General features: G+C 48.6%; 1 protein-coding gene across 2 annotated transcripts; it reads right to left on the reverse strand.

The window, feature by feature from the left end:
* Positions 1–8,891: 8,891 nt before the first annotated feature.
* On the reverse strand, positions 8,892–19,768 carry C7h8orf76 (similar to human chromosome 8 open reading frame 76). Of its 2 annotated transcripts, none has more exons than XM_087557377.1 (6): positions 19,542–19,768; positions 17,276–17,454; positions 16,412–16,555; positions 14,144–14,580; positions 10,973–11,105; positions 8,892–9,215 (listed from the first exon to the last, which is right to left on the reverse strand). In XM_087557377.1, the coding sequence occupies exons 3-6, from the start codon at positions 16,496–16,498 to the stop codon at positions 9,018–9,020; spliced, it is 855 nt and encodes a 284-aa protein (XP_087413503.1). In that variant the 5' UTR covers positions 16,499–16,555; positions 17,276–17,454; positions 19,542–19,768; the 3' UTR covers positions 8,892–9,017.
* Positions 19,769–21,268: the final 1,500 nt, after the last annotated feature.

The raw sequence follows: 21,268 nt of genomic DNA on the forward strand, positions 1-21,268 counted from the left end.
TCAGCACCTGGCCGTGGATGGTGGAAAATCAGATGAAGTCTCGCCAAGCCTGTCCTTGTAAGTGGGCTGCTGGAGCTCTAGTTCCTGGCCACCAGAAACAGAGAGACAATCTGAGTATTTAAGCACTATTCCGAGAGCCTGAGATCCGATTAGGCAGCGGCTTAACAACTAGGAAAATAACAGCCTTAGCACACCCTCTCCAATCAGCCAGCTTCAGGGGAGACGGTTCAGGAAATCAGTCTTGCCCCCTTGGTGCAGTAGGCAGCCATGCTTTGTAAAGAATCTTTTTAGTTACTCTTTGACAGTTTCAAACATGTACGCATGCAGCTTGATCATCTGCACCCAGCTCCCAGCTCCCACTGAGTCCGCCTGGCACTGGGAGGTTGGCTATTCTTGCTGGCTTGATCTTATACAGGTCGTGTGCGGGTAGTCATAGCAACGGTAAGTTCATGGGTGAACTACTGGTCATGCCATGTCCAAAGGACAGTATTTCACAGCACTTCTTCCTAACTTCCAGCTCTTAAATTCATTCTTCTTCCATAATATTGCAGTGTGTGTGTGTGTGTGTGTGTGTGTGTGTGTGTGTGTGTGTGTATGCAAATGTCCCATTTAGGGCTGAGCACTCAACAGTAATTTATTCTCAGTACTTTGAAAAGTCAGAAGTCTCTGCATTTACTGATGACCGCTGCAGAGAGAGATTGAGGGTAGCTATGATTGATTGATTGATGAATATAAACATCGACAGTTGGAACACAGTTTGACAATATGGCCACTTAACAATACAACAGTAGGTTTTCCCTAAGCCTTAGGACCTATGGTCTCTCCAGTCATTGACTTTTGACAAGATTTATGGTGCCAGGCATGAATCAATTCCCATGGAGCAGGGTTCAAATCCAATCCAAAGCAGTTGGGTACCTCCTACACATCTGTGCCTCTATTGCATCAGTGAGCGCATCCTTAGTAGGGTGCAGGGTTGGCCACAGGTATAGCATCGATATCTTTTTTCTCCCTCATCACCTACAACCTGCACAATACCTTTCAGCTCCACGAAAGCAAGCCAGCAGGGAGGAAATCTTCAGGTAAGTTCCAGCTTAATTCATCTGCCCTAAAAACCAAGTATGTTGTCCCCTCAGCACTAAGGTCTTACCATCTAGTTCTTGTGGGCAATGGCATTAAAGCTATGCCTTGGGGGGAGCTCTGGGGACTCTCTGACCAATAGCTTCTAGGGAAGTAACCCACTCCCGGCATTGGGATTTTCTCACATTTCTGAGGCTGGTGCCTGAATCCCTCTCTTAACCCCAAGTCCCACACTCCTGCAGTTCTGAATACAGTCAGTGTTTGCTGGTACCAATCCCATCTGTACTACCGTAGGAGCCGAGTTAACTCAGAACACGTGGGGCACTAACAGTGTGTACACGCTAAGGTATTAATAGCGTGTATGTGCAGCTTTCGTTCTATTGTATGGAATGTGAATGCATTTTTATAGTTCAGAGTACAAAGGCTCACCGACCCATTCCCCACCCCTATTGTTTCTATGCTAATTTTAGTTCCCCTCGGAGTTATAATTACCTGTGGCTTTCCCTCACTCAGGCCTGCTAGCAGGAGCAGTCCTTGACTGGTAGTCACTACTACAGAGTGGACTTTAACAATGGCATCTGAACACCCTCGGTGGGTACATCTCTCTGCTCTGTGGAGCTTTAGGAAGGACCTGCCCATGAAGGTCACCAGAAAGACCTGAAGAATATGGCAGGAGTTTTGCATTGTAGAGGGTCCAAGAGAGAGAAGGGGGTGCTTCAACCAAGCGAAGGTCCACACTGACTACACATGGTGACTGCTAATCACCATATGCTTCTAGAACCGCCCCCCTCTCTCTCTGGCCCATTGCAATCATTGGTTTGCACACGACACTGTGTATTGTTCCATCCACACTGTAAGAGCCCAGAGACCAACAGTGTCTCTACAGGCCCCAGCAGACTGGTAGCAATGCTCTGCTTAGACAACATGTGTTAGCCACGGCCCCTCAGTTGAGTGCTTGTGAGAAGCTTCATTCCTGCAAGGCAGATGGCCATTGTGACACCCCAAGGCTGCTTCAACGAGACAAGCAAAGGAGCTCCCACCTTCATGTGGCTTGACAGCTTGCCCTGCTGGCCTGTCATCCGAGTGTCAAAGCAGCTTCTTCAGATACTTCGTTTTCTGGACTTCATCCAAGAAGCTGTTGGACACAGAGAAACTGAGAAACTGCCAGTCACTTTCTCAGCTTCTTCCTCGAGAGAGTCTGCGTGTCAAAAAAACTGTTATTAGGAATGTAAACACTGCAGACATTTGAGCTAGCAAGCAGAGATTCAACCCCTCTTCACTGTTGTTCAATGTATTCCAAGGCAGATGTGGTTGATTCTTCTAAGAGCACCCAGCCATCCTTCCTCTGCAGAGCTGGTGAAGGTAGCTGGGTAATACTTCAGAGTGGGCTGGACAGAAGTCACGAGGAGACAACCATAGGATGGTGGTTCCATGTGTGCACAGGGCTGAGGGGTGACCCCTTCGATGTCTTCTCCAAGATGTGAGAGGAAGTCGCTGCCTTCTACATTCATAGCCCTGGCTTGGGAACAGATTTCTGGATGTCCCCACTGAAATAGGTGAGATCAAGTCTCCCGCCTCCCCTGAGCAGCACCACCCAGGCCTCTCTCCCTTGGCTTCCCAGGAGTGCAGAGAAAGAAGCTGAGCAAACTTTGGGGCCAAGGGAGATGCTACACTCCGAGCCAAAAGGGCAGGTGAAGACCAAAGAGGGTGTGAGTATGTCCTCTCAGGGGACAGGCCAGGCCTAGAACCACTGTGCCACAAATACTATGCACCAGGTGCCTCAGCATGTCCTCTCAGGGGACAGGCCAGGCCTAGAACCACTGTGCCACTGTGCCACAAATACTATGCACCAGGTGCCTCAGCAGAGAGCAATTTCTATTCTTACAGTTCTGAGTCACAGATCAAGCTACCACCATTGCTCTGGTGGTCTCTCTTCTTTGCTCACAGAAGGCCCCTACCCTGCACCTGCGGTGACTGAAAGGTGCAGAGGAGACTGGTAAAGCACATCTCTGGGTATCTCTGAGAGGGCTTTTCCTCCCACGGTTGGTTCCCTGAGGGCCATGATCAACCAGTGATTGACTTCACTGAAGGAAGTATGGCACCAGGAGAGCCCTGGGTCGTTCCCAGCATGCTCTCTGCTTTCTGTCCACTTGCAGATTAAGATGTGAGCCCTTAGCTTCTGTTTCAGTTACCGTGGCTGCTGCTCCTTTCTTTCTGCCCTTTGGAGCCATAAGCCCCAAATAAACTTTCTTTTATAAGTTATCTTGGTCACGGTGTCTAATTACAGCCACAGCAGAGTAATTAACATAGGGGTGTGTCTTTGAAGGAGCCTTTCTCTCTCTCTCTCTCTCTCTCTCTCTCTCTCTCTCTCTCCCCCCCTTCCCTCTCCCTCTCTCCCCCTTTCCCTCCCTCTCTTCCTTTCCCTCCCCCCACCCCCATCCTGACTGCTGTTCTACCATATCTTTCTATTGTGATGTTTGATGTTTTTTACCTCATACACTGCCAGCTCACTGTTCACTGTCACCTCATACACTGCCAGCTCACTGTTCACTGTCACCTCTAAAATCCAAAACACCGTCTTTCTCCCTTAAAGTTTTTTTTTTTATAGGAGTTTTGTCATTCACAACTACAAAAAAAAAAAAAAGAAAAAAGAAAAAAGAAAAAAAAACCCACAAGATGACTCCGGCATGCACGTCCCTGGACGCCCTTGTATTCTAGTGGAAGTGGAGATTGGAGTGGGAGTTTAGGGAGTTGAGGTGGGAGTGAGATACGGGGCGAGCTTAAATGGTTTCTTTTATGTGTTGACATGACTAGACTGTGGGTTGCCCAGATAACTGGGAAGACATCATTCTGGGTCTCTGGGTGGGATCAGCTGCTGGACTTGGGAAACCAGACTTCCCTTCTTAGTGTGGGTGGCTCCGTCTAGTCAGCTGAAGCCAAATGCAGTAAAAAGATCCTCCCTTCCACGGTCAGGAAAGAATTCCTCTGGTCTGGTGGCCTTCAACCTAAAGCACTATTTTTTTTTAACCTGACTTAAAATGGTTCTCTGGCCTTGAGCCTGTGGCCAACATCCAGGAAGTACGCCGCCGCCGCTGCTCTTGGAGAAGCATCCAGAAGCTCTTGGGACTTGCCAGCCTGCATTTTCACATGATCCAGTGTTTTCATCAGCTACTCCTTATTTGTCTCTTCCTTCCCATCTCCTTCTCTTCCCCTTCTCTCTTCTTGGTTCCATTTCTGTGAAGAATCTTGAGTAATACAGATTTTGATACTGTGAATTTAAAGGTCTTGCTTCTAGACACACTCTAAGGTATGAGGGGTCAGGCCCTACTATGGGAATGTAGGGTAGACTCAGTCCCCAACTTAGTCCCTAACGAGCAGGCCTTTTGTGGAGGTTCTGGTGCCAGAGGCTTACCCACCCCAAGGTGCTTTTCCTACCTTTGCCCCTTGGCTCCCTCCCATCCCCACTGCCCAGAACCTGGACTGATACGAGTCCCCTCCCTTTTTCCAGCCCGGCACAGGGAAATCTGAGAGTTGAGTCACCTCAGCCAGGTCTCTGAACACAGCATTTCCTGATCTGAACTGTGTCTCACTCTGCATGGTGGCACCTGCCTGTAATATGAAATGATATGATATATATGATATGATATGATCCCAGTTCTAGAGAAGCTATGGCAGAAAGATCAAGCTAACCAGCCTGGGTTGTACACCAAGTTACAAGCCAGCTTAGGCCTTATAGCAAAGCACTATCCAAAACAAAATAAAAAATTATCTCCACCAGCAGTGGAAGGGTTACTTCTGGCAGCTAACCTCAAATATGCAGTGGCCCTGAAGTTAAAGGAAAGACCCAGGGCTGTTCTAAATATGAATCATCTCTTCCTCATCTGGGTCAGGGACACTTCTGCCAAGAGGCAGAGAGCCAAGAGTACCATTCTGGGAGTCTCCATTGTCACCGTATACAGACACATGTAGGAAATCATCTCCTTCCCGAATGTTCCTTCCACATTCTGCAATGGGTAAGTCTGCAGGTCTGGGCCTGGGAGGTCAGGTTTAACTGCTGCTGTACAGGACCTGAAGCATGTGTCAATCTCCAGGAGTCAGCAACATATTCCTGACTCAAAGAGCTGGTATGTTGGCACCAAGATCCCAGAACTGCTGTGCTCATGTTCCCTGAACTTTCTTAGCTTGAGGAAGAAGGGCAGGGAGACAGAGCTGGGGCTGAGGAAACACAGGTGTTGAGGTATAAAAGTGAGAAGCCATCGACAGATTAGGCAGGAAGACCCTGCCAGTGGACATGGGCCTGGGAAAGAGTCTGGTCTGCTCTTTCAAATGGAAGGCAGCACCAATACCATACCATAGCCTCAGGGGATGAGGCCACCCATCCTACGAGGAAGAAAGAATAAGGAAAAAACAGTATCTTCTACCCTCCTCCGCCCTCCAATTCCCCCGTTCTCCCCTCCAGCCCTGCCCCCCAACTCCTGCAATTTTCCAAGTGCTGGCAATTGGGGAAGATTGAATTGAGCTGCCATTCACTGGCCTGTCATTTGGCCCACTCAGGGCAGTCCCATTAGATTTGTTGGGTCTGAAACACCTACGTCTGATTCAGCCAGAAGATGGAATCAGGGAAAGAGAAAGCAGTCACATGCACACGAGGCTGCCCCTGATTTAATGAGTGTGCAACCCCGCAGCAGCAGAGCCTCATGGGGTTTTGCGTTCCCTCTTTGCTTCTTTGCTAGTTCGTTTGCTTTCCTATCAGGCCCCAAAGCCCTGGAAAGCTGGGTGCAAATAAACTACTTTCTGAGATTACGTCTTTCGAGAAGGTTCCTGTTTAAAACCGTCTCTCTGTAAACACTAGCTTGTATTCATTTGCTAGCGGTGTATGTATGACCCGCGGCTTCTCCAGAGCAAAGCTCATCTTTTATAAAGTTCATGCTGCACGGGGGTTGGAGACATCTGAGACACTGGTGGCTTGGTTCTGCAGGAACTGGCTTCTGAGTTACAGGCCCTCCGTACCTCAAGTAGCCTTTTCCAGGGACTGACCCTTTAGAGGAAGGGCAGCCATGGGGAAGGGCTGAAATGAGGACATCACCAAGAACAAAAGGTCTATTACAGCTTATTGGCATTGCCAAGGTAACAGGATCTGGAACCCACCTAGGCTAGGAGACAAATTCCTGGGTGTAACTGAGGAGCTTTTCAAGAGAGGTGTAACTGAAACTCGAGTTCAACGTTCCTGCACCATCCCATGACCTGAGGTCAGAGCCAGCAGAAAGGAATGAGCTAAGCACACGTTCATCTCCCTCTGCTTCCTGACTGAGGTGCAACATAATCAGCTGCCCCAACCCCAGTTACCACGTCTCCCATCACGATGGACTGTGCTCGCAAACTGTGAGGCAAAATAAACCCTTCTGTTTTTTTTCTTTTTTTATTAACTTGAGTATTTCTTATTTACATTTCGAGTGTTATTCCCTTTCCCGGTTTCCGGGCAAACATCCCCCTCCCCCCTCCCCTTCCTTATGGGTGTTCCCCTCCCAACCCTCCCCCCATTGCCGCCCTCCCCCCATAGTCTAGTTCACTGGGGGTTCAGTCTTAGCAGGACCCAGGGCTTCCCCTTCCACTGGTGATCTTACTAGAATATTCATTGCTACCTATGAGGTCAGAGACCAGGGTCAGTCTTTGGGTAATGGCTTAGTCCCTGGAAGAAACCCTTCTTTTTTTAGATTGCTTCCTTTCTGTTACTGCAACAAGAGAAGTAACCAATCCAGCGTCCGGCCCTTGCTATAGAGCAGACAGCCACACCTGTGTCACCATACGCTCACTTCCCAGTGATTCACTCATTGGCAAGTAGAGATGTGTGAACACACACAGCAGGGAAGCCTCTTCCCAAGCAGAGTCATTACCCAGCCCATTACCTTCCCGCCTGTGCTAGAAATGACCAGGGAGCCCTGCCCTCCCGATGGCCCTCCTGCCCTCAGGGAGAGCTGAGGCTTTGGACTTCAGTGATCCTGGTTCTCACATCAACACTTCACTGACTGGAAGGTGAGGTGCGAGTGAGTTATATGCAAGATGTGGAAAACACCAGGCCATCAGGTGTGGGTGGAAGTCAGGAGGGAGACCAGAGATCTGAAAGAACGAACGCCCACAAGGAGCTAGGATGCAGCTGCAGCCCAGGGCTGGGGGAGAACAGGGAGGTTTCCAGGAAACTCAGGTATACAGTGCAAAGGGGTTTGGCCTCAGAAAGAGAAGAGGCAGGCAGGCACGTTAGCTTTTAGGAAAACCAGAAACACCAGCAATTATTAACAAGCCAACATTTAGCAGGGACCCGTGCATTAGCTATCTGATGAAGATGGGGTGGGGGGGTGTCCACAGAAAGTTAACAAAAAAGAAATGTGGACGGGAGAGTTCCAGATGGCCACAGCTACACTGGCAGGCATGGCAAGCCATGTTGGTTTATGTCCCTGAGAGTGATCCACTGCTAGACCACAAACTCCAGCCCACATCTCCTTAGAATCACAGTGAGCAGGAAGTAATGTGAGCTCAGTGAGTGATGGCTGACTGGTGCTCCATCGCTGATGGAGTCTAAAACCACAGCGCCTGTCAACTGTAGTCTTGTTTCCCATTTGAGAAACTAAACTTGCACTTGCTGGTCAAACTGACCAACTCCCTGAGAGTCCTCAGACTGAGCACAGTCAGCCCCTTTCTGTCTGGGGAAGGGCAGTGGAAGGACGGAAGAGAAATCCTGAGGGCTGCACCCTTTGTCAAGGGCTAGAATTATCTCTCCATGAAAGTCTAAATAAAAACAACACAGGGTGAGGTTGGCCTTATTACATCCACTAGAAAAGAGCAATTCTACCCTGGGTAACTCCTTGAGTAAGAGAATGGACCTCTGTACATGCAGACAACGTTAGGGACCGTGGTAAATGTGGCTAAAGGAGACACAGAGATGGGTTGCCTCTGGCTCCTGTGTCTTTTGAGCAAATGCTTGTTCCAGACATCTTTCAGGATGTCTGCAGAGCAAGAGCAGAAGTGTGAGAGGCAGGCACACGACCATTCTAGCAACCCGGACTTCCTAAAGCCAGGGCTCCTCTCCACAGGGCAGGCTGGATATGTAAGTTACAGGAGACAGTGACGCACATTCGGTGTGACGGGATGCATCATGTGTGCCCGCACATGCAGCCAGCCTCCTTCTGACCTGGAGACAAAAGCAGCTCGTCCGCTGGCTGGGCCCTGAGTGATGGCTTCCGGTCTGACTCAAGTGTCCTGTCTTCTGCCACACACAGGAAGTTAGTAAGCAGGATAGCACCTGACTGCAGGTCTTGACACGCCCGCTGGACTCTTAACACTGCAGCATTCTTGGTGGCTCCTAGCAGGTGCGCTTGAGCAAAGGTTCTTGCTCATAGTAACTGTTTTCAAAGGACCAGAAAATCTTAAAAAGTCTTTTGCTAAGGCTCAAATATAAGATATGCTCCCTGTTGACTATCCAAGACTGTTCATGTCCTGGTCCCCAGCTGGAGGGTAGCATATGGGGACAGTGGGGACCTTAGGTGGTGGTCTAGCTGGAGGAAGTCCCCTCAGGCATGTCCCAGAGGGCTGTATTGTTCCAGGCCCTTCTCTGTCCCCCTCTGCTTCCTGGCCACTGAGACTGAGCCTTGTCCTCTGAAACCATCAGTCAACTTCAACCCTTAGAGCAGTTGGACAGCAGCAGCAATAGAACCTAGCACAGCCCCTTCATGTACTTTCCCAGCAGGTGCCCGCTACCGAGGCAGAGGCCTACAAAGACAGCATTGAGGGCACCGAAGACACAAAAACAAACAGCAAAATCCACAACAGCTGAAATTTCTTGGGAGACATTTCTATAAACAACGTAAAGACTCCTCTTTGCTTTAGTTTTCCATGATTGCACAGACTGTGTAAGTAAACAAGGATACTCAGTTCTGGATGGTTTCCTAAGCCATGATCTGAATGTCCACATGCGACTGCTTTTCCAAGGGGCTGAAATGGTCTCTGACCTTTCTGAACCACTTGTCTTCAAATTCTTTGGAGGACGCAGCCACCGAGGCAGTCAGGGCTGCGGGGCCCACACACTGCACCTCCGGATGAAGCTCCTCTTTTATCCTTTCTGGTACAATATCTTCCCCCATAGCCTGTATCGGGACAAGAAGAAGAAAAAACAAAACATTACTCCAGTCAGAGGTGGAAGACAGATTATTCACCAGCTGTAAAGCCTTTTACACTAAAGCCCTGGGGAAGGTGCAGAGCAGGGTGAGAAGCCCTGTTTTCATTATCTGGGATGCCACCAGCTTTGTTTCTGTTCTCATCCCGAGTCCTAAGGTGGCAGCTGTCCCGCCTGGGCTCCGAGGAGCACTGAATCAACCTTTCTATGCCAAAGACTGTTCTGATGACAGTGTAGCTGTGGGCTTCTCCCTCCTGGTGAGAGGCTAGGGCTGAAGAGGTAGGAGCAGAGCTCGATCAGAGTAAGATGTGAGACACAAATCCACACTGTCCAGAAGTCCAAAGACAGCAAAGATCCAACCCTCCACAACCAAGGGTCTCTCAGGGCCATAGCACATCCCCCTAGAGGCACAACACTGCCCCCTCCTGGTCACAATCACAACTGCAGCAACACAGACTCAATCCTGGAATTTGATGAGACCACTCAAAATTAAGTTCCAGGAAGCCTTTATGTAACCTCAGTAAGTGGTCCTTCGGTAATGAGTAACAGCAGTGGGGAAAGTGAAGTCCTAACAAGCTTTCACAGCATGAGAATTTACACTTAGACAGCAGGGAACAAGGTACTAATTTAGGCTCCTCTGACCTTGACATCTAATGTGGCCATGAAAACTATAAGCACAAAGAATGGCTCTTTGTGTGTGTGCACACATGTGTGGTGTATGCTTGTGTGCGCATGTGTGTGTGGACCTATGTGCCCTTGCTTGTGCATAGCAAATCCAAAGGAGGAATTCTTGAGTCACTTCCTGCCTGATTTCCCCGAGGCGGCTTCTTGCTGCTGACTGTTTGGCTAGGCTGGCCAGCCAGCAGCTCACAGGACCTACCATCTCTGTCCCAGTGCTAGGGGTCCAGGCATTTGCTCCCATGCCTGGCTTCTATGTGGAGGCTGGGGATTAGAACAGGTCCGCATGTTGTGCTTGCAGTGTAAGAGCTCTTATCCACCCGCCTCCCCAGCCCCAGATCACAGTCAGCGAGTGCTGGTCTCTAACTCATTAGTTCTGAGATGCTACACCTTTGCATTCAGTGTTCTAAAATCGTGAACTGACATGGCACATGCAAATGGCATCATAATGACATGTCTCACAAGGGATGGCTTTTCAGGATTGAGGAAAATTGGTTTTCAGCTATAGAAAGAGTGGAGAGAGGAGAGGACACTTCTCACGGCTGGTCTACACTGCCTGTTGCCCTAACCTCAGGCAGCTGCAACCTCTCTAAGCCTCAATTCCAGCCCTGCCTATCTTCCCCATCTCTGGCTATTAGGAGAGGAAGGAAGCTACATAAAACGCCTGCTCAGAGGGGGACAATTGCCCATTAGTCTAAAGGTCAGCACCATGGCTGACTCGGAGTACACTGATTACTTAGCATGTACAAGGTCCTGGGCTCAATCTCCAGCAAAAAACTTATTACTCAGTCAACTCCACATTGAAACAAGTAAAATGGGCATGTTACTTAGGATGCTCTGTGAGGAAGCTAATTAACTGACGAGAACAAGAAAGCAGGTATGGGCAGGTGAATGATGGAGGACCACTTTGGTGACTTGGGAAACCCAGAGGCACACAGCAGGGGGAAACAGAGGGACTTGAGCATGAGATGAGATCTGGTGTTATTTTGCTATGGGAATAGCACAAAGTCCCTGTGATGCTGCCCCACATAAATCTGAGGGGATACATACCTCTTCCATCAACAGCAAAGTATCTTCCCTAAAGCTGAACTCCTTCACTTTCTGTGCAATTTCCTGCTGAGTCCTCAAGTTCTTCTCCAAAGCGAATGATGTTTGCTGGGACTGGGCGAGCTGAAGCAAGAGCCTGAGGAAACAGAAATCTCAGTATGAGAGGCTCTGCTACAGGGGCCTGTGCCACAGGGCAGCAGGGAGCACGAGCCCATCCAGAGCCAGGTACTAAGCTGCTTCGAGTCCTGCTGGCCTCACTGGAGCCATCCCTGAGTTCCAACGGTTCTGAACAAGCTGCCTTCCTTTACAACTGAGAAAGGACAGGGACTCAGAGGGCCAAGACAGCTATCGAATCAGGGTAGCAGACTACAGTGAGCCTGTGTCAAAAGTGGAAAGGCAGGCAGGCGGTTGAAAGCAAACACAATTCACTCACTGACAAGAAGTTCAAAGCCACTCCAGCCACACAGGCTGTTCCTGGGATGCTGGCATCTGCTGTCTCCACAGAGCCTGGACCTCAAGTTCTGCTTAGCTTTGCTGGCACATGTGAGTACTAAACAGGGCCAAGCCTCGAACAACCACTTCACAACTCCTTACTATGAATGTCCCCAGTGATCCTAACCTGGTGTCTCCACTCATTCTTCTCACCTGAGTTCAGCCCTCTTTCCCTGATGAGGGGTTCTAGCTGGATGCTCCACAGACATCAAGATCTCAGCACATCAAGCGGGAGTCACTCATTCCTTGTATCCTGAATCTGCCCTGCCCATCCACTGGTATCCTCCACCTCAGCAAATAGCACCCAATCTGACCCTGCACCTAGGGCATACTTCAGAGTCTGCTCCTCTTCTTTCTCCTCCTCCTCTTTCTCCTCCTTTCCCTTCCTCCTCCTCCTCTTCTTCCTTCTCCCTCCCCCTCCCCCATCCTCCCCATAACTCAGCTGGTCACCATCTACTCCACACTGTGATGACAACATTCTCCACTTTTACTGCAGTGCACTACTGCAGGTCAGACCCCATCCCTGGGGATCATCATTTCTCCACTGCAGGCCACAGCTCCAAATGGCTTCTTCTAGTCCACCTTCCCCCTCTGAATTACAGCTCAGATCACAGTCCAATTCAAAGGTTATGAATATTCTCTGGGCCTCCAAGGAACGGATCGAATCTTTAAGACACCTAAGCCATGGCGGCAGCACAGGGCCGTATTCAGCACTGGGAAGGCTGAAGACAGAGGCACAAAAGTTCCAGGCCAGCCTTGGCTACACAGTGAGCACTGCCTCAAAATCAACCCACAAGCAAAAATGATAAAGTCTCAAGCTAATAGGAAACCAGACACAATGAAACTGCTCTTAGCCGTCATTTACCAATTGCTTGTTGCAGACCATGCAGCTTCAGTGGGTGCCTGAGATGACTTGAATTCCACATCCTCGGGCAGTAGGCATTTCCCCATTCCTCCATCAAGTAAGATAAAGACTTGGAGCTCAGAGTCCACAATCTGTGCAAGGCCAGACAGCTGGCCACGAGACCAGTCCAGGTCCATGAGCTCGGCATCAGCCATTAATCAGAGTCCTCCAGAGCCAGATCTGACTCACGCCCTCCTAGTCCCCTTGCCAGGACTGCGGCTCACAGCTCCCTTGAGCTTCTCCCACATTGCAGCTCCTGCCACTTGAGCTGCTCTGACTGAGAATGGGCCCCAAGGCTCACAGGGAGGCATTATTTCAAAGGATTAGGGCCTGTGGCCTTGCTGGAGTAGGTGTGACCACTCATTAGGAACTGTTGGAAATGTCACTGGGAGTGGGCTTTGAGGTTTCAGAAGTCTAAGTCAGGCCCGTGCCTGTCTCTTCCTGCTGCCTGCCAAGAATTCTCAGCTACCCCTCCAGCCCCATGTTCCCTGCCGTGAGGATAATGGACTGTAAGCCAGTTTGCCTTTGTAAGGGTTGCCTTGGTGGAGATAATCTTTTCACAGCAATAAAAACCCTACCCAGGACAGCACCAGACCATGCGACTGCTCTATGCCTTTTGGTCAAGCTGTCTCTCAGTATGTCACCAACACAAGAGCACACCTTCCTCACCTGACAAACAGCGAACCAGTGAGCAAGGCAACAAAGAGCGAGGGACTGCACAGACATAGGACGTTGGGGTCATAAACAGATCTCAATGTGCAGCCCAGAAAACCGCACGGAACGCTATGAAGGAGCACCAGTACTCGGTGTCCCTAGGGGACTCAGCAGGAGCACAGCCCCGGAAAGGCTGGGCTCTTCGCTTTGGTGGGCTCCACGATGTTCTGCTCACACTGGGACACAGCCCTCAGCAGCTGGGTGCCAGTCCCTGGCTACATGTATTTTCCTCTACACAGTGACTGTCGCAAGGATAAGAGTCTCGGTTTTGGTTTTTTATGATCCTTGCACGGAGCAAGTGTCTGGCATCTGTGAATAAAAGCAACACAGTCTCTAGGCATGGTGGCACACACCTTTGATTCCAGCCCTCAGGAGGCAGAGGCAGGTGGCTCTTTATGAACCAGAGGCCAGCCTGGTCTGCATAGTGAGCATAAGCCTCCTGCATCAGGTCCCCAAGTGCTGAGATTCCAGGCCTCTACCAACAGCATCGTGAACGTTTTAATATTCGTTCGTGTCCCGTTGTGGTTTAGCACTCATTTCCCAGATGGCTGAGTTTTCTCGTATTAACAGGACATTAGAAATCCATTCCTTAATCACTGTGACTGGAACAGTGACAAACATGGAGGTACAAGTATGTCTGTGGCATGCTGGCTCGGACTGCTTCAGGCATGTGCCCGGGGGTGCACGGCTGGGTCATATTTTTCGTTTTTGGTTTGGAGTGTGTTTGTTTGTTTGAGGCAGGGTTTCTCTGCACAGCCCTGGCTGTGCAGGTCAACTCTCTGTTGACCAGGCTGGCCTCAGGCTCACAGAGTCTATCTGCTTCTGCCTCTCAGGTGCTGGGATTGAAGCAGTACACAGCAGGCCCCCGCTTCACACTGATATCTGGGTGGCTGCACTGGTCTCAGTTCTCACCAGCCATGTATGGGATTCCTTCACCCCTACATACCATGTATGCTAACTTTAAATTTTATTTAAAGGAATCTGTCCTCCCTTGAAAAATAACATAAAATAAGCAGTCTTTCCCCAGGCTCGTCTGTGTGCTGACACACGCTCTCTCTGCTTACCTGGCGCGGATCAGAGCGGCACATGCTTTCCTCTGGGCCTCCGTCTGTGCTGCTGCCCTCCGTGCTGCCAGGCAATTCTGCATATCCTGCTGAGTATCACAGCCACTTGCTTCCACGGAGAACACTGCACTGTCAGGTGAGGGTGCAGGGAATGGCAGACAGCCTGTTCCCGAGTGTACAGAGGAGGCCCTGACAGCCTTGTCACTTGAAGCAGAACTCTTCTGTCCCTGAGGTGACTCACCCAATGCTGGCAGGTCTGGCCCTGGACTCAGGTATGCCTCTGCCAGTTTACACCAGCTCCAAGGGTTGAGAGGGTGCAGAGAAATCAGCTTCTGCAGGTAGAGAATGGTCTTCTCCAAGCTCTGCCTTCGGGAAAAGATAGCCAGGTGGAGGGAGAGTGCCGAGGTCAGATGCTCTGTGTTGGTTGCTTTGCTTTCCTGAGGAAAAGAAAAAGCAAGAAACCTCAGCTACAAAATGTTTTCATATAAAGGTGGGAGCAACCAAAGGCCCAGGTTGTATATGTTATAAACCAGAAGCATTTGTAAGTGCTACATGGGTCACGTGAACGTAATCCCTCTGCAGATTTCCTGTTTTGAACCATATCCACGCGAAAGCTATGGCTGGAGCCCACGTACACAGAGGTGCACAGGGGTTTCCTTCTGATCAGAAAACCTTTCGCTGTCTCCCTGGGAGTCATTACCTCTTGCCTTAACGGCATGTGGCTAATACCTTGTGGGTTAGGAGAAAGGGTTCACTTTTCCAAAGTTAGTCTACAGAGAGCAGATGGCAGAGTGAAATTACCTTTAACCTGATGTGAAATCTAAGGAAAGCCCAGCTGCCCAGGTCACACTCCTGCAGAACTAAACCGAGGGTCAAGTGCACCCGAAGTTACCAGTGGAAGTGGATGCCCACTGAGTTCCCACAACAGTCCTGTACCAAGTGGAAAAACATCAAATAATTCCACGTCACTTATTTGGTGATTCCATTCCTACCTGAGCACTGAGCACACCTGGTTTTACTGTTTCTGCTGCTTAAGGTTTAGCCTTCCAGAAAGACCATACAAGAGCCCTGGATTCGATTCCGAGTACAGCGCAGTGTCATGTCTGCCACAGGCATGGCTGTGGATCAGCGAAATCTCTAAAGTCAGGCCAGGCCTTTTGGAGGTAGCTCCGTGTGTAAAGACACTTGCTGCAAGCTGGATGACCTGTGTTCCATCCCTGGAACCCATGTGACGGCAGGAGAACTGACTCCCACCACTGTCTGCTGACCTCACTCACCTCTACCTGCCACAATGCTCTGCCCTACGTATCCCACCCCACCACGTAAACAATGTGTTTAAAACATTGTTTTAATTATGCCTTTTATCTAATAAGATCATGTCTGGATTATCCCTAGAAGCTACTCTTCTGTGGTCTATAATCCACTGGGAATGCAGGTGCATGTCAAGTGTGACGCAGGTGCTGCACAACTGTAATCCCTCCCCACTCCTGCTTTAAAGAAAAAGAAAAACTGGGTATGTGCGTACATCATGTAGCCTTGACAGATGGCCTTGAACTTGTGACGCTCCTAGCAGACTTCCCTCTGCTAAAGTTGCAGACATGCAGCAGAATGCTGGCCTCTAGACTATGACTCTGATAATATGAATAATAATCTAAAGTTGATAGCTATGCTAAGCTAATAAACAAGGGTTTGAGAGCATAGTTAGTATGTCCCTCTTTGGACATCAAAATCCATTTCAATCTGTTTCAGGGATTTTTCCCAGTACTGCAATAACAAAACAATGGAGACTAGAGATGATTCAGTGATTAACAGCATTTGTTGCTCTTGCAGAGGTCTCAGATCTGGTTCCCAGCACCCACACTGGGCAACTCACAACAGCTCCAGGGAGATCCCGTAACTCTGCGCTCCTAGCACCTGCCCATACCCACACTTAGCCCCACACACATATATACACATAATTAAAAATTAAAATACATCTTTGAAAAATCTAGAACAAAATCACTCAATCCTTATCTCTCTGGGTATATATCCCTCATAAAAGTAAAACTTCTGAAAATAAGATTTCTAGGCAATAATTCTCATCTTAGCACAGGAAAACTATTCCAAGAAAATAATCACACGTAGTGCTGTATGCTTTCATTTCAGTAACTACACTGCTGATTGTTTCTTTCTGTAATCCCAGCCCACCAATTCTGCTTCTAGCAGGAAGGTTTGTTTTCCTGTCCTTGTACTGGACAGTGTATGAGAACAAGCAACAGAGCCACTCACCAGGTCCACTGCTATCTCCAGGGCCTCCTCATGCCTCCCAAGGTGAGCCAGACACCGAGCCTGGCCTTCTTGGACATCCCTTTTCATGGCAAAATTGGTAGATGGCAGCTGTTTGGAGATACTGGAGTACTCCTGCAGAGCTTTCTGGCAATTATTAAAAAGAAAGAAGGGAAGGCATGAAGGGGGTGGGGAAAGGAAAGGACCCAGTACAGAGATGACCTTTTCCTATGCAGTAAGTGGTAGTATAACCGGCCCCTCCATTAACCTACGGGAGACCTAACTGTTTAACCAGTACTGTGATATTTTTCTAAAAGGTAGAGACAGAATGGCGGCAGGTTATAAAGTCCAACTATGGAAAGTATCACAGTATTAGAACATTCTAGAGGCAAACAGAACAGGCTTTGAGTCCTGGTTTTTCTGAGACTTTGAGGCGTGTGTGTGCACACGCATAGGGCGTGCTATGTAGATTAATTAGGCTGGTCTTGAACTCACAGAGAACCACCTGGCTCTGCCTCCACCTCCCAACTGTTGGGATTAAGGCCCAACTATATACCTTATTAATATTTACCCAAAAATGACATGACTTGTATATGAAACAATCTGGCATCTAATTGTTCACCCTTCCCTTTTCTTGCATGTGTTGGGGTATTCTGCTCCTGTGACATGTTGGAGATTCACAAGTGAGTGGATACAAAACCCAGGAAAGCAGACCTACAGGGACCCTCAAAGCATGCTTTGGTTGGAATTATGAAAAAAAAACAAAATGTAATACGGACCCTGTAGAAAAGGCCTAGACTTAGGAGTCTAAGATTATCTATAGGCACCACCATAGACTAGATCCATCCCACAAAGCACGCTGCTAACCTGACGCACATTGCTCTCTACATGTGCTATTGGTGACAAGAGCCCAGCTAGAGCAGCAGCGTCTGACTCGTGTTGACTCCCACCTCGTATTCCTGTCGTCTGTACGCCAGGTCCCCTCTGAATTTCTTGAGAGTGAGAACTTCAATATCGTTGCTACTTTCCGTCTCTTCATAAAACCACTAGAAATCAAGAAGATAGCATTTACGGTGGAGAGTGAAGGTATGCTCTTCCACATCATGGTCAAAGGCACTTTCCCATGATGCACCCTTCTAAACGTCAAGGACACACGTCATCAGGATGAGACTCAAGGCAAAGCGGAATGGCTACATTTTGTTTTTTAAAACAGTGTCTCATTGCACACCCTCCAAGTGCTGAGACTACAGACCCGTGTGGTCACATCAGACTAATTGATACATGTTTGAATGTGCAGTAAATGTGTGTGCGCCTGTGCCTGTGTGACGTGAGGGCCAGAGATCAACGCCAGCTGTCTCTATCAGCCGCCATCTTGTTTTCTAAGACATGGTCTCTCACTGAACCTGAAGCTTACCAGAACGGCTACCTGCAAGCTCCCAGGTACCCAGGTTTTACATGAGTGCTAGGAGTCTGAACTCAGGTCCTCATGCTGGGCACCAAGCATTTCACCCACTGAGCCACTGCCCCAGCCACCAAGGACAACCTTAACGATGGCCCAGATTTTTAAAAAAACATTTTAGGGGTTGGGGATTTAGCTCAGTGGTAGAGCACTTGCCTAGCAAGCGCAAGGCCCTGGGTTCGGTCCCCAGCTCCGAAAAAAAGAATAAAAAAAATTTTTTTAAAAATATAATGTATGTAGGCACATCCATGCTACTGTGCACATGTGGAAGTCAGACCATAAACTGCTGGTTGGTTCTCTCCTTCTACCCTTTCGGTTCTGGTGACAGAACACAGGTCATCAAACTCTGCCGCAGGTGACTTTGCCTGCTGAACCATCTCTGATGGACCACTTTTATTAAAATGATCACAATTAGTCAGTGAGATGGCTCGGTGGGTAAAGGCACCTGTCACTAAGTTGGACAACCTGACTTTGCTCTATGGGCCCCGTGTGGCGGAAGGAAAGAATCAACACCTGCAATTTGTCCCCATGACACAGTGTCATGGCTCTTACCAACACACACACATAAATGAATGTGTTTTTTAAAAAAAAATTGTAATGATCATAAGTAAAAACATGTCAATAACAAATTTGTTTAAACAAAAATAAAAGCACCCGTCTTCAACCACAGCGAAGTTACTGGAAATGAGAGTCACCTGATGCAGTTCCAGTGCCTCTGAGGCGATATCTGCTTTCTTTTAGAGCAATTGGGAGTGAAGAGGGACTGACAATGCTATGCACAAGATGTAGGAGTCTGTGATCATGGCGATGGTGCTACTGTGAGAATGCTACAAAGGCACACAGAGCACACAGAGCACACAGAGCACACAGAGCACAGGAAATTTTAACTGGAGGCAGGCTTCTGTGCATCCCAGACAAAGATTTGGAGGATCTGAAGGAAGGCTTCCCTCTTCTGACTTAAACCCGCTGGACATAAAGTGAGATTGAGATATAACTATCAAGAAAGAATACAAAAAAAAGGATGAAAAGTTTTCTGCATGCCCGTTTCCAGCCCCAAAGAACCATCTCCTACTCTTTTTTTCAATAAAACCTGCTGTGGCTGAAGAAAGTCTCTCTAAATTCGGCGGACTCAGTCCATTTAACATTGTAATGGCCTGACTGTATTTTGAGAAATAGACTTCACTGAGTATCAAGGCTCTTCCCAAGCTTGCTAAGTTAATATCTCTCCTTCTGAGCCATAACAGTAGGGAAAATTATTCTATTCTTCAAACACGTGTCACTCAAGACGAGGTATCTGAGCCATCGTTAGGTTCGGCACTCTGCAACCAACTAGTCACATAACTAGCCATCCCAACGTCTTAACAATAACATATAAACATCTATTCAGTTTTCATTATCTAACTAGGAAATGATGAAACAAAGTTAGCTTGAAACCATTTTATTCTTCTAGGCAGCCAACAGGCCTGCAAGGATGCTACTGTGGACTTCTGCAAGGCTGGGGGCAGCGGCGGGGTTTATTATACTAGCCCCGGCCGGCCTGCAGGAGAGACAACCGGAGGCTCGAAGAGTGAGGTGGCTTGCTAGCCTCAGACTGCAGGGCGGCTGGACAGTGACAGTGGCGGACCTTGCTGCAGCCGGTTCGGGTGAGGAGTGGCAAGAGGACAGCCGTCTCACCTGCGGCTCGCAGAGCTTGGCGCCATAGGAGGAGGGCGGCTCAGGCTGGCGCTCCGGCTTCTGCTCGAACACCGAATCCTCAAATTCGCCGCCCAGCACCCAGCATCCGGTCTCCATCGCGCGAGCGTGAAACCGGGCCTCGAAACGAGGCTATGCCTAGAGCGACGCCCATCACCCAGCCTCCAAACCGCGCGACGGCAGCCAGGCACCGAGACTAAGTAGAGTCTAGAGCGGCACCGGCGCGCGACCAACACGGAAGCGGTGCGTTGTCTGCCGGAGCGTTGCATTCTGGGAGTGGTAGTCTTTCAGCGGCTGCGCAAACTGGATTTCGTGATGGATCAGAAATTCTTACTTGACTCCAGGGCCACCTGAACCTCCCAACAAAGGTTTTGACTTCTCTGTGTCAGAAGCTGGATAGAGTACTTTTCCCCTGAATACCTCGAAAAGTCGGGGTCTGTGGGGTTAACTTCGTAAGTACCAGTCCACTGACAGTATTCTCATCCCCATTTTATTTTGCATTTTACTTCTTCATTTTCTTTCCCAATAATAACTGCGAGAAGAGCACAGTTATTCCTGTTTTATAAAATTGTGCTTGAAGAAGTGGGGTAACTTGTTCAAAAGCCCAGAGTCTCTGAAGAAGAGACCAGAACTATTTATGCATTTATAAAAAAAACTAGACGTAGAAATTTAAAGGCTTAATCAAGACTAGCAGAATAATTTTGAGACTTTTCAAGTAATGTTTTAACTCTAGAAAGTAAAGGTCATGGACAAAACACTGGCTTTGTTATACAGCACTAATTAGAAGCTGGTAATTAAGCTTTTCATTTTTCCTCACACTTGCTCCTCTTCCACCAGTTGTTTCTTGGGTTTTTTCTTCTGCTCTATTTTCTACTCTACGATTCATACAGGGCAACCTAAACCACCTCCCCACGTTTCAAAATTTATCTGCTCATGACTCACTCACAAAATGTGGAACCTAGCTGTGGATTAAGTAGCCTCACTGGAAGACACCAGCCTGGGAGCCTCCAGGCAGTAGCTGTTATGGGATTCACCCAGGGGAAGTCCATTTTTAATATTTGGGGGTTTTGTTTTGTCATCAGAAATGCAATACTTATTGAAAAAATTAGGATATTATAGAAAAGTATAAAAAATCCATGCTATCACCAAGAAAAAATTATGTCCTAAGAAGGAATATATTTGCCCTAATTCCAGTACGCTCTGTCTTAGCAGGCAGCAGCACAGCACAGTACTGAAGGACTGCGAGAGCCACACGCATCTGGCTTTGTGATCCTTGGTTCACTAGCTGTGCAACCCAGTATATGAGATGGGTATTGATTAAAATAAGGCACATGAAGCTTGCAAGGTGAAGGGGGCAACGTGGGGCTATTCAAAATCAGCTCCGGGAGCAGAGTAAGAGCAGAGCAAAGGCAGGCAAGGGGGAGGGCTTCTAGCTTTTTCTTTATGAAAGATATTTGGTCCCCGAATTTCCTCCCTCCTGCTCTGAGGCCTGCTAGCTCTAGCCTCCTGCCTGACAGCTGAGCTGGAGCATGTGCTAAAATGGCAGCAGGTTGTTTTAGCGCTGCATGTGGGTAAGTGGGCGTTCTTTGCCCTTTGGACTCAAGATTCCTGGGCTCGGTCGTTTCCAACCTTTTGCCAAAAGAGCCTCCTTGCTTACTTTACTCCCACAATCATGGCGTATTTGTCTACAAAGAGAAATTATTGAGTAA

The sequence above is a fragment of the Rattus norvegicus genome, chromosome 7 (genome assembly GCF_021556685.1).
Source record: "Rattus norvegicus strain SHRSP/BbbUtx chromosome 7, alternate assembly SHRSP_T2T, whole genome shotgun sequence".
In the NCBI taxonomy this organism is placed as follows: Eukaryota; Metazoa; Chordata; class Mammalia; order Rodentia; family Muridae; genus Rattus; species Rattus norvegicus.